Here is a 13673-nt window from a genome sequence, read left to right on the forward strand (position 1 = left end):
AGTCATAAAAATGTAAGCACAGAATTTTGATTTAGCCAAAATAAAAATTAATTTACATCAGGAGAATGGGTTATACATTGAAAATGTGCTCTTTCTTTCTTCCTTTTTCCTAAAACATGGACACTGTAATCCATGCACATGATTCTTTAAGTTCCTATTTCTGATGGTTGCCAGAAAGCTCAGAGCAAAATTGGTGGCCCATCTTTCAGAGGATACTGTAACATCTCTTTGGGACAAAAACTTAATCCTGGTTTAATCTTTTTCTCTCCTGTCCCCATTATCTCTTCCTTCTCAGTTCTTTATATTATACTATCTTGAAAAACTGTTCAAATCTTTACATGGTACTGAAGTAATTTTGGAAACCAAGTGAATGTAAATAAATAAACACAGGTACTTCTGAAGACCTTTAGGCTGGAATCATCTAAGTGCTTCATCTGATTATGAGAAAGTCCTAAGGCAGTCTGGATAAACATGAATGTTTTTAGAGCTTAGTTTGTGGGTTAATTTCCCACCACTTAGACTATTACACTTGACTTGGGGAGCTTCCCTTGATGAAGTAAAGAAAAGGATCAAAGTAACTGAATGTCCCTTTCAAATCTAAATCATCTCTGGAGTGGATCTCAGGGAAAGAAAGCTCAGCATAGGCAGAGCTGATAAACTGCTGACCTGGGCTGAACATTTAAACTGATAGTCATGAAATAAGATCTCTCCCTTACTTATTGTACATGTAGCCAGTGGTTGAGAGATGAAAAACTAGAAGTTCATGAAACAGACTGAGAAAAAAATATGTGCAAAAATTGAGGGGCACTTAGCAACACATTCAGCAAATATGCAGCAATACTATTCAGCAAATATGCAGAAGGGCTACAGAGACTGCGTGGACCATGTGTGTAGTGTCACTAGGTCAGGCCTTCGTGTGATTTATAACTCTACCTAGGCTTTATAATTCTTTGTCACAAATGTAAAAGCCTCAGTCTTAACAGTTCCCAGTAACTCCCTGATATGACAGTTTTACAAGATGGGGAAAATGGTATTTTCAGTAATAACAACAAATATAAAAATAATGATCACCAACTGTTGATTATCTGACACATGATTAGTTACTTCTATACTAAATAGCAAGGAAAATACAAACAAGTATAAGAAATGACACCTACATTGCAGGAGTTAGTGATCTAATTCAGAAAATAAAAAATAGTGTATAGAAATTAAACATACATAAGCATAAGTGTGCACATACGTGCATATCACCAACAGATATAAACATATATCAATATGGGACAAATGAAAATACTAGGGAAATATAAACAAAGGCAACAGAAAATCAAGTGATTTGACAATGTAACCAGAGGATTTGAGCTCTGGGGTGAACTTGAAAGGAGTAGGAAATACTCAGATCCAAAATAAAATCACTTCAGATGACATTTTGGCTGAGAGAATGGTAATGGGGGTAAGTAGGAAGTACTACATATAATTATTGCAAAACTGTTCGGCTGGAAGGAAGAGTAGAATTTTGGGGAGCAGTGAAAGGAAAGGCTGGCCAATAAAGTAAGGACAAATGATAGTGTCTTACATGCCAGACTAAGAGGTTTGAATCCTAAGCCTATTCCAGAGATAGTACAACTTTTAAAGGTTTTAGTGCTATAATAAGAAATCAGCATTTCATATAGGCGAAACAGTACGTGATTTGCACATCAAAGACATCTTTACAGATACATCACCCAAAGCAGTGATAGTGAAGGCAAAGATAAACAGCTGGGACTACATCAAATTAAAGAGCTTCTGCACAGCAAAAGAGACAATAACAAAAACAAAGAGAAACCCCACTGACTGGGAGAACATTTTTGCACCCAACACTAATGATAAAGGACTGATCACAAAAATCTGCAAAGAGCTGATGAGACTCAACAACAACAAAGAAAATAATCCAGTCAAAAAATGGGCAGAAGAGCTAAAAAGAAACTTCTCTGAAGAGGAAATGCAAATGGCCAACAGGCATATGAAAAAATGTTCAACACCACTTGTCATCAGGGAAATGCAAATCAAAACTACCATGAGATACCATCTTACACCAGTGAGAATGGCACATATTAAAAAAACTAGCAACAACAAATGTTGGCGAGGGTGTGGAGAAAAAGGAACTCTTCTGCACTGTTGGTGGGAGTGCAAACTGGTCCAACCACTATGGAGAGCTGTGTGGAGATTTCTGGACCTACTAAACATAGAGCTTCCATATGATCCAGCAATTCCACTCCTAGGTATTTACCCAAAGGACACAGAAACATCAATTCCAAAGAGCACCTGCACCCCTATGTTTATAGCAGCACTGTTTACAATAGCTAAGCTTTGGAAACAGCCCAAATGCCCAAAAATAGATGACTGGATCAAGAAGATGTGGTACATATATACCATGGAATATTACTCAGCATTCAAAAAAGATAAACACATGCAATTTGCAGCAACATGGATGGAGCTGGAAGGGATCATGCTCAGTGAAATAAGCCAAAAAGAAAAAGAAAAATACCGGATGGTCTCACTCATAGCAGGAATCTAGAAAACTTAAATAAGGGACCAGGAAAATGAATAACTATAAGAAAGTGAAAATCAAAATCAACAAAAAACTATGAACCAGAGACACTTTTTGGGGGGCGGGGGGTCGGGAGGGGAGGGATTGGGGTCAGAATGGGGGGGTTGCAATTATATGGGGAATATAAAAATAAAATTTATTATTAAAAAAATAAATAAATAAATAAAAAATAAAAAAAGATAAACACATGCAATTTGCAGCAACATGGATGGCGCTGGAAGGGATCATGCTCAGCGAAATAAGCCAGAAAGAAAAAGAAAAATACCGGATAGTGTCACTCATAGCAGGAATCTAGAAAACTTAGATAAGGGACCAGGAAAATGAATAACTAAGAAAGTGAAAATTAAAATCAACAAAAAGCTATAAAAAAAAAAAAAGAAGAAGAAATCAGCATTTCAGAAAGATTCATTCAGCAATGGCATATAAAGTGTACTAAAGAGGTGACAAACCGTTAGCAGCAATACTATAACAGTTTAAGGGTAAAGTGTTAAGAACTTATCTTGAGATGTTGATGGAAAGGTAAAAAAGATTTGAGGAATACTGTGCATAAAGAAATGATAGACCTTGATGGCTAAATGAAATAAAATCATAGATCATTATGAGTCCTAGGAAACAGAAGAATATGACTATGAGTTAGAGGAAAATGGAAATTTTTTTAAAAGCTAGCTTGGCTTGCAAATACTCATAAACAAAAATGCGGAATTAGAATTAAGAGAAAGAAAGTTGAAGTTCATAGTGTTTGCTGAAAGAAACATAGTTAATTCAGAATCTATTCTAACAGCCACCAGGAAAAAGATTTTGATTTAGAACAGAATCAGCACCAGGGTGCCATAAGTTACACTTTGAGATGTATACTACCCTGATAAAAACCTTTGCATGTACATTCTGAAAGGCACAACAAAGGCCAAGCTTCTAAGACAAAGTCAGCTGAAATCAAACTATTTTAGAATTATAAGCAAATAAGGATAAATTAAGCTGATCAAAAATATAGCTGAAAAGGGAGGGGGTTTCTGCTCAGATTACAAAAAGGGAAGAGATTATCTCTAAATATTAGATATTAAGTATAAGAAAAATTAACACATTGCCTACAAAGAAAGGGAATTAGGAGAAATGATCTTTTTTTACTAGAGTTACCATAAAAACTGGAATTTTCAGTGCCTAAGCATGAAAAAGATAATTTTAAAATGAAAAATTCAGACTTTTGAAGTTCAATTTATATCCGGTTTGATCTAAGTACAGGCCTTAATAAATTGTGACTGTTAGGAAAACTGAAGATAGTAATGTCACAAAGTAGAATCTCCTGACCACCTCAGTTATGTAGTTCTAGTTTTTGCCTCCGAATCTTGATGACCTAGAAGTTTTCAGGACAAAGAGACCTAGATGAAAGTGCTGTATCCTACTAAAAGCAGCAAAAATTTTAGCAGTGGAGTCTCCTTATCCTTCTCTCTGAAAAAGAGTTGGGGGCTTCTTGGTGGCACAGGAGGTTGAGCGCAGCACTGTGAAATTGTCTGCAGCCTCTGCACGCTGGTTTGATCCCTGCTGGCCAGCGAGAATACAACATGGCGCAGCAGACCTCTCCTGACTCCCCACTGCTCCCCTCAGTAATATACTTCAGCAATCTGCCTGTTCTGTTCCCCACTCTGTCTCTGGTGAATCCTCTCACCATCCTGCATATCTGGCCTGCACCCCAGTTCTTGTATAAATAAATAAATCTTTAAAAAAAAAATAGAAGTGAGAAAGAGTTGGGCATTAAAGGAGAGTGAGTAAATGGTTCAGTCTATAAATAAAACCTTAGAAAAGTTAATTTCTTTAAATTTAAAAGTTAACTTACATTTGACAAATTAGGAGACAAGCTGAATCCACTCTATCCCTAATTCTACCAGATGAGCTATTACTGAACACTACTATGAAGTGTTTTCAATTTAACTATATGTTTTCAATTTAACTATAACAACTTCTGGAAACACTTATGTGCATGTGTATATAAAAAATACAAACAAAACAGCTCTCCATCTTTTTGTCTTTTTATAACTAGCGGGAAACTCTATGCAAAGGCAACTTGTAATTTTTTAAAACATGGTAACGGCAGGCTAAGAGTAATTTAAATAATGTTTCTACGTTTTTAAGACCAAACAGAGTCTGCGGAATATATAATACCGCCTCCAAGTGCCCAGGCAATATATTAAGAATTTGCTTACTCTTTTCTATAGAAATAAAAATTAGTATAAAGAAAGGTTCAAAAACTCTTAAAGGAAGATAAGAAAGCAAGAACTAGACACTCACTAGTCGGTCTCTGTCATTTTGGAGTGATGACATAGCTTTCTTCAAGCTTTTTACTTCAGCCTGGCTGGATGCAGGCTGGACTGCAGATCTCTTCTTCCCTTCCACTGATTTGTGGAATTTCTCCAGTTCATTTAACAGGTGATCTCTTTCCTTCTGTAGACTGGCCATTGTCTTGGAAAAGGATTGCATTTTGTTATAAGAATCTTCTAGTTTTGACGATAAGTGAAGCAGTTTTTCATCTTTGGATGAAAGCTGTAGGTTAAGTTTCTCAAGTTGAGAAAAACAGTTACATTCAGTAGAGTGTGTGGGAAAAGCAGCCTTAGATACAAGAGATTCTCGTTCTCTGTTTATGAGACCCTGTTCTTCTCTCATCTGTGCCAATTCCTTCAGATTGGCATCATGTTTTCTCTGCATTTCATCTAGCTTCTCATTGGCATTATCTCTACTATTTTGAAGAGAATTCATGGACTTTCCAAAAGACAGGATTTGTGCTTTAAGATCTTCATTTTCTTTGGTGACTGTGAGTAGTTTCTGTTCCATCTCTACCAGATCTCTTGCGAGCTCTGCCACTCTTTCCTCTGCTGTTTCAGTTTCATTTCTCATTATTCCTGCATCATGATGAAAATGTTTTAACTCTTTATTCAGTTTATCTTCCATTTCCTCTATCTTCTGGGCAGCTTCTGTCTGGACTTGAACTAATTCCTCTTCCAGTTCTGCAATTCTCTTCTGAGAGGAGGAAAGCATAGCATTTAGCCTTTGTATCTCTTCTTCTTTTACTTTTAATTGGGCCTGTAGTTGGGATGCAGATACTTGTAAGCTCTCAATCTCTTTAGATAAAGCTTGCTTCTCCTCCTGTAAGGTAACTGAAGACCTCTGCAGATCCTCCTTTGCTTCCTCAGATTGCTTCAGTTTTTCTTCTAATTGAGCACACATACTTTTCAGCTTCTTATTCTGCTGAAGCTGAGCTTCAAGGAGTTGCCTTTGCTGACAATCTTTTCTGGTAATCACTTGGTTCAGGTCTTCTCTATATTGGATCAGTTCTGCATCTAACTTGGCATTTTGAGCATTGAGGTCATCCATATGACCTTTCAAGCATCGAATTTCTTCCTTGACTTTATTATTTTCCGTAGCAGCATCCTGGATCAGTTTATCTTTTTCCAGGATTATAGATAGGTGTCTTTCTTCCAGCTGTTGGTAGTCACCAACTATGCGGTCTCGATCATCCTGGAGAGAAGACATGGATTTAACAAATGAATTCAACTGAGCTTTCTGCTGCATGTTTTCCTGCTTGATGTTTTTCAGTATTTCTATAAGCTGACTGGTTTTGTGAGGAGCTGTTTTGTTCTCCTCTTCTAAGACAACATTCTCATCTCGCTCCTGGGATAGCAAATTTTCCAATTCTTTAATTTCTTTATCATGTTGATGATGAACTTCATCAATGGCTTCTTGGATTGCCTGTTCCTTGGCAGAAAGCAGGTTTATAATCTTTTGCTCTTTCATATTTATTTCTTCATGCAGCTTACTGGCCAGTTGTCTGGAGGCCTGAAGATCAGTTTCTAGCTGTTCAGAACTGATCTTAGAATTTTGGATATCAGACTCTTGCTGCTTTATAATTGCTTCTAAACTTTCTTTATTTTCCTTATATTTTTCTAAAGATTCATTTAGATTAGTCATCTGGTCTCTGAGAATGTTAAGTTCTGATTCCAACTTAGCTAATTCAGTCTGCGAATTGTAGTACAGTTGTCGAGTCTCTTCCAACTGGGACAAAAGTTCTTTGTTTTCCCCCTGCAAAGTATCACAGACTTTCTGTTGAAGTTGGACCTCTGTCTGGGCCTTAGACTCCCAAATCTGTTTATCATGTTCAAGTCTGGAAAAAAGAGAGAAGGCCACTAATTAAAAGATTTCAAGGATGCCTAAGGAAAATATACAACAACATGTACCAAAATCTGAATAGGTCTTCATCTTGTTTATGGAGAAATCAGTTCTGTAGAATGCTTTGTATTAAACCAATAGTACACATAAGGGTTCATATATTTAAATCATAAACTCCAGGCCTCTCCTGGTGGCATAGGCGGTTGAGCACAGTGCTGCGAGGTTGTCCGAAGCCTCTGCAGCATGGGTTCAATCCCAGCCTGCCGGCAGACCTCTCCTGTCCCACCCGCTGCTCCCCTCAGCAGTGTATTTTGGTCAGTCTGCCTGTTCTGCTCCCTGCTCTGTCTCTGGTGAATCCTCTCACCTTCCCACACGTCTGACCTGTACCCGGGTTCTTTTATGGATGAATAAATAAATCTTGAAAAAAAATCATAAACTCAAAAGTATGTTGCTTATCTTAGTGAAATGGTTTTGAACACTAAAAAGTAATACTTCCTCCTATTTGCTTTACATCAATCCAGACAAACTAATGTCTGTTGGCCCCTTTAAAGAATAATCTTGGTATGAGAGAAAATGAGGAAACCTGTCTCAGAATATAAAAGGATCCTATTAAAAGAGGAGGAGTACAAACTAGTGGGGACATAGTCATTGAGCTGGAAAAGTCATACAAAACTGAAGTTTGAAGAAAATGCTTCTAATAGGCATAAGCACTATGAATTGATGTGGAATATGAGTAACAGAAAAGACAAGATCATTTAAAAGGCGAAGGCAATAATTTAGAAGTACTTGGTAAGAATACGGACTAAAGTAGTGGAAATGGAAATGGAGAGCGAAATCTAAGAGGCCTCTCATTAGAAAGGTGGGGAGAGAAGCAGATGTGAATTTTTCATGTTAATACATGTAGCATAAAGCCATTACCAAAAAAATTAAAAAATCAGAAGTGAGAGAGAATATATCTTGGGGAAATTTAAGCCAAATTAGTCACATAATATTAAAAGTGAACAGAATACTTTCTTGACCTTCAATTATCTTGCAAAGATAGGGGGAGGGAGTTATGTTTCATTTACCTAGAAATGCTAATCTTCAACTCTTCTATATGGATGGACATCTGCCTAAGCTGATCCTTTAGAACATGGCAGTTCTCCTCTTTCAGTCTTATTTCTTCTTCTTTGGTTTGAATTGCATCACTGAACTTCCTCTCCCATTTCTTGGCTTCATCTGTCACCCTGTCGTGATCATCCTGGAGGGAAGACATGCTCTTAGTGAAAGCTGCAAGTTGGTCCAGAGTACTATCCAAGTTTTCCTGAAGCTGTTTAACTTCTTTGTCTTTCTTGTTCAAAGTATTCTGAATCTCTCCAAAAGTCTCTTCTAACTGGGCTTTTTCTCTATAGAAAGCATCCAGTTGTTCTTGCATATTCTTCTTCTCTTTCAGGTATTTTTCTTCTGCCTGTTTGAGGCTTCGCTCAAGATCTTCATCCTTTTGTTTCATTTGGCTTTTTATTGACTCTTTATTTGACTGAAGTTCATTTTTCAATTTAAGATTGTCTGCTAGGACCCTTGCTGCTTCGCTTTGAGTGTCATCTAACAATACTTTGAAGCTAGCTAATTCTGTCTCTGCCTGTTTGCGGTGTTCATTAGCCTGAGCAAGCTTTCCTTTGGTTATCTCCAATTCTTTTTGGGATTCAGTTTGAACAAATTCTAGGGCTTTAACAGTTCCCTCCAGAGCGCTAATTTTCTCTTGGTACCTGATACAGTCCTTCTGCATCTGCTTTATTTCTTGCTGTTTCTCTTTTAAAAGCTCCTGAAGTTCCTTTGTATGACTTTGATTGCTGGGTCCTTTCTGAGCACCTTGTATTTTTTCTAAATATTCCTTTCGCATTTCTAATTCAACCTCAGTTTTCTCCTTAACTAACTGCTGTTTTTCTTCTTCTAGTTCACTCACACACTTTTTAAGGTTTTGCATTTCAGATTCTAGTAGCTCATTTTTCATTTGCGCATCTGTAACATCTTGATGATAATTTCCAATGCTTCCATTCAGTTCTGCTAATTGATTCATAAGCCTCTCTTCCAAATCATCTTTTTCTTCTTCTGCTGTCTCCTTTAGCTTGGTAACTCTAGTAAGTTCTTCTTGGATTTGCTGATATAACAGGTTTATTTCAGCTAGCTCCTTCTGAAGCATTTTTAGTTCATCATCTTTTGCAGACAGTTCATTGAGGAGAGCATTTCTCTCTTTTTCTAAAGTCTGGACAAATTCTTTTTCTTTCCACCTTTCTTCCTCCAATTCTGCAATTCTTTCTTCAGTGTGCTGTACGTAGTTGTTACTGTCATCATGAGTGCTGACATCCTCACATCTCTCAGGCTTGATAGTGTTTTCTGACAGAATTGATTCAGAATTCTCAGGCCTTGTGCTCACATTCTGGTAGTCTTGCTCATTAGCCTCATCGGGGCCAGGCTGTGTAGCCTCTTCAGTGACAGTGATTTGGTTGTCAAGTTTCTCCATGGGCTCTAAATAACTAACTTGTTTGGATACATTATCCTCCATCTGATGCTTTAAATTTCGCACCTCCTCACTTAGAATGTCCTTCTCAGTCATTAAAGCTTCAAACGCTTTAGAAAGGGTTTCATGCTCAGTTTTGATCCTATCTAACTCCTCCTTCATGCTGGCATTGGAAGCACGAAGGCCTTCCGCACAATCGGCAGACGGGCCCCCTGTGGGGTGGACCTCCGCCCTCAGCTGGTCATTCTCTTCTTCCAACTCAAGAATCTTCAGTTGTTTGGATTTAGCAAACTTTCGCATCTTTTCTTTCATTTCCTCCATTTCTTCTTGGGCTTCCTGCAACTGTTTTTCTGTCTCTTTTCTGTTTGTTTCTGTGCTCCGCAGCTTGCTGTACAATTCTTGCTTCTCTTGCCTCACGGTCTCGACCACGTGCTGAATCCTTTCTGCCTCATTACTAACATTCTCATAGGATTGCAGAAGAATTTCATACTCTTTTTGTAACTCCTTGTGTTTTTCTTGCCACTCGGCACTTTCCGCAATCTTGGAACATTTCAGAGATTCCATTTCCTTCAGTAAGTTCTCCTTGTCTTCAGTTACACCCGCCAGAGCAAACTTCAGACTTTCACAAGAGCCACTGAGACTCTGATTTTCCATCAAGGATCTGTCCATTTCGGTAATGAGTTTGTCTCTTTCTTCCTGAAGACGAGCTAATTTTACTATGAAAGTGTCTTTTTCTTTATTTTGAGCAGAAACTTGGCTTTCCACATCAGCCAGAGACTTTGTGAGATGTTCAATGGTTTCTTGGGCCACAGACAACTCCTCTTTGAGACCTTTGTTTGCTTTTAGTGCCTCTTTTCTGGAGATAAGGGCAGCTTGTAGTTTCCTTTGTATCTGTTCCTTTGTTTTACTTGTTTCACTGTCATGTAGTTTTTGATTTACTTCACAAATTTCCGACTGTAACTGCTTTATCACCTCATCATGTTCTTTCCCTTGTATCTCCAGCTGTGTGTGCAGAGCCTTAATTAAATCCTCTTGTTCCATTATCTCTGTCTGTACTTTCATAAGGGCTGCTTCTTTCTCGCTAAGCTGCCCAGAAAGGTATCTAACCTCCTCCTCTTTTTCGCTTATGACATTTTGCAGTTCATCTAGAGCAGGTTGTAATTCTCTTAAATGTTCCAGTTCAGCGATTTCTAGTTGACAATGCTCCCATTTCTCTCTCAGGCTTTCTGCATGGGCTGTAGCTTCATAGGAAGCGGTACTCAGGCTCTGGATTTCTAAGCCCTGTTGACTGACCTGCTCTCGTAACTGCAATACCTCTTCTGATTTTTTAGTTAGCTCATTTGCTGTAGAACTAATCTCCAATTCTAATTTCTCTTTCTCGGCCTCTATTTCTTTCATTTGGGCCTTAATCTGCTGAGTGTTTGCATCCTCAGGATGAGGAGGCCAGTCTGGGCTTATGGCAGACTCTGAAGTAGGTTGTGCAGGTTGCTGCTCGGTGGCTTTGAATAAAGGTTCTTCTGAACCTTGAGTGGGCAAGCCTGGCTCCTTCTGGTCAGTGCTTACAACTTTTCTATTTACAGATTCTCTTACTTCAGCCTGAAATTCTCTTAATTGGTCTCCAATCTTCTCATTTTCCTTGCTTTTCACATCAAACTGTTCTTGCAAGCGATTATAGTCATCTTTCTGTTGTTTCAGTTCCTCCCTAAGATGTTTTTCTTTTTCCTGTGCTTTTTTGAGAATCACCTTGCGAGAGGTCAACACTTCCTCAAGCTTCTTTTGAAGTTGCTCCTTTTCTTTTTCCAGGCTCGATATTTTTTCTTCTAGTTCTGGCTGCCAATGTTCTCCACTACATGTACCTGGTGGACTGATGGCCACTGTTTCTTTTACAGGTGCTACTGAGCTCCCATTGCCTGCTTCCTTGTTACTGATGGTTAACTTCTGGATAACTGTTTGTTTTTCAAGGATTTCTCCTTGGAGCAGATCTATCTGGTCGGTTTTCTCTTTCAAAGTTTGATTCACCTGTTTGAGCATAGCCTGTAATTGTTCCTCGGCTGCTACCTTTTCTTCCAAATCCTTTCTTACATGATCTAATTCCACTTCTTTTTCTGATATTGTCTGTTTTAAAGAAATTTCTACTTCTCGGCACTTAGAAGCTATACATTTTCCTGGATCTTCTTTGCTTTCTTTATCTCCATCCATTTTGCTGTTCTCATTCTCACTCCTACATTCATCTTTCACTTTAGCCAATTCCTCTTCTAATCTACTAACTCTCTGCAGAAGTTCTTTTCTGTTAAGAAGAGCTGCCTGGAGCTTTCTTTTTCGCAGCTCACTTTCTTTTTTTACAAGGTCTAATTCATGCTGAAGTTCTTCTTTACTTACTAGCCCAGCTGGGCTCAATTCACCCGAAATAATTTCTTTATTTTCTTCTACCTGCTCTTTTTTTGCTTCTTCAGCTCTGGATAATAAATTCAGCTGTTCTTTAAGAGTTTTAATTTCCACTCCAAGAGAGAACTTTTCTTCATTAAGTTGTACCATTTTCTCAGTCATACTAAAGCTAATTTCTGTGACTTGCTGATCCTTCTCTTCAATAGCTTGTTGGAGGGTTTCTACATCTCTATTTTTCTCTAATAAAAGTTGCTCTATTTTGCTTATTTGAAGTTCCTTATGTGACACATCCTGTAAAAGTTCTTCCACCTTATTTGAGAGATCACTCTCACGTTCTGCTCCCTCAAGCACTTCACTTTCCTTCTTTTGCAGCTCATTTTGCAGGCTTTTTACCAAGGTAGCCTGTTCAGAGAAATGACGCTGCACATCATCCAGTTCATTCTGTAAAATTTCAATTTTCACATCCTTAGATTTGTGTTCTATGTTGAGGCTGTGGATCTGTTCAGTTAGCAAGTTGTATTGAGTAGCATGTTTGTCATAGTCAACACTTTTTTGTTTTTCTACTTCGGCCAGGTTCACTTCTAGTTGTTGTATCTGGGTTCTTAGTTCCGTTATCATGCCAAGTTCCTTCACCTGAGAAAGAAGCTGGTCTCTTTCTTCAGACAAAATAGTGAATTCATTTCTGGTGTTTTCAGCATTTTTCTTAAACTCTTCAATCAGCTGAGTTAAGTGACTTATTTCTTTCACTTTCTCATCTAAATTTTTCTCATAGATTTCTTCTGCTTTGCTATGGTTTGTTTCAAGCTCCAAAATTTGACTTTTTAGCCTTTCCAATTCATCCTGAAAAATGCCTGGTACTTGAGGTGGGACTTTCTCGGCATCATTCTGCTTTGCTAATTTCAATTCTATTGCAGAATCATTTAGAGCTGTATCCTCAGATGTTCCATTTTGATGGGTCATGCTCTCTTGCACTTCCTCACTTGTTGGAAGACTGCTTTCTTCATTTAGCACTTGGGGGAAATGTTGTGCTGTATTTTCAAGCAATATTTTCATTTTGACTGGGGGTATTTCTTCAGCCTCTGTCTCTTTTATTTCTTTCTGGTCATTGACTTCAGGGTCCCCTGAAGCTTTCTTTGTTTGAAGCTGCAACTTCAGATACGCAATCTCCTCTTGAGCTTCTTTCATTTCCAACAATAAAACAGATAGTTCTTTATGCTTTTGAGAAAATGCATTCTCAAGAACATCTTGTCCACTTTCCTCAGTAGGAAGATTGCTCTTATTGAGTCTGCTAGTATCATCCAAACTGATCTATTTCAAAAAAAGAAAGGAAAAATTTTTATAAGAAGATATAACTAAAACCTGATATTTTGTGTTGGACTGCTCAGTAAATTATTTTTATCATTTTTTTCTTGGAAAACAAAATCAGTGAATCTCATAGTAAATTTAATTAGCATTTTATTAAGTGAGTTTGGAAACAAATTATACAATAAAATTTCCACCTTTGCCAACAGAATCTATTTTTTTCCCCAGAAAAAAAAAAAATATCCAATTTGATAGGGGGGAAAAACAAAACAAAACAGGATTGTCAAATAATGTCAAGCTCTTCAGCTTGACCATCTGAGTTTACATCTTAGCACTGCCATTTATTAGCAGAAACTGGCACCTAGTAAGTATTCAATATCTGCTATTCTCTTGGAGATCTTGGAATCTCAGTCATTTTAAAATGATTAAGAAAATTTATCCCATCACTTTTTATGAATATTATTTTTAATCATTTATAATTCTCCAATGCATTACTCACTCAAATTTCTAAAACCAAAACTGAGCACTGTATTTAGCACAGGGAAAATGATCACTTATTTCTTCATGTCACATTCCCATTTACCCACCCTTACACATATTAAAGACCTGATATAGTCAAGGCCTCACTTCTGCCTGAAGACTTTAAATGTAACTAACTCTTTTTTTGTCCTCTTCCTTACCCTAGATATTCTTATTTTCTCTTTTGTAATTATTAGGCCACTTCACATACACTCTTCCTGTAGTCTT

At 37.6% G+C, this 13673-nt stretch overlaps 1 protein-coding gene across 1 annotated transcript in view; it reads right to left on the reverse strand.

The window, feature by feature from the left end:
• The window catches only part of GOLGB1 (golgin B1), a gene marked incomplete at both ends in the record, with an annotated part of 53681 nt that overhangs the window by 15147 nt on the left and 24861 nt on the right, over window positions 1–13673 (reverse strand). Inside the window, 2 exons of the mRNA XM_084232679.1 lie at window positions 4871–6737; window positions 7810–12932. Coding sequence (XP_084088805.1) covers window positions 4871–6737; window positions 7810–12932 — 6990 coding nt within the window. The remainder of the gene's footprint in view (window positions 1–4870; window positions 6738–7809; window positions 12933–13673) is intronic.

This window comes from Talpa europaea (genome assembly GCF_964194135.1).
Source record: "Talpa europaea genome assembly, chromosome: 4".
Lineage (NCBI taxonomy): Eukaryota > Metazoa > Chordata > Mammalia > Eulipotyphla > Talpidae > Talpa > Talpa europaea.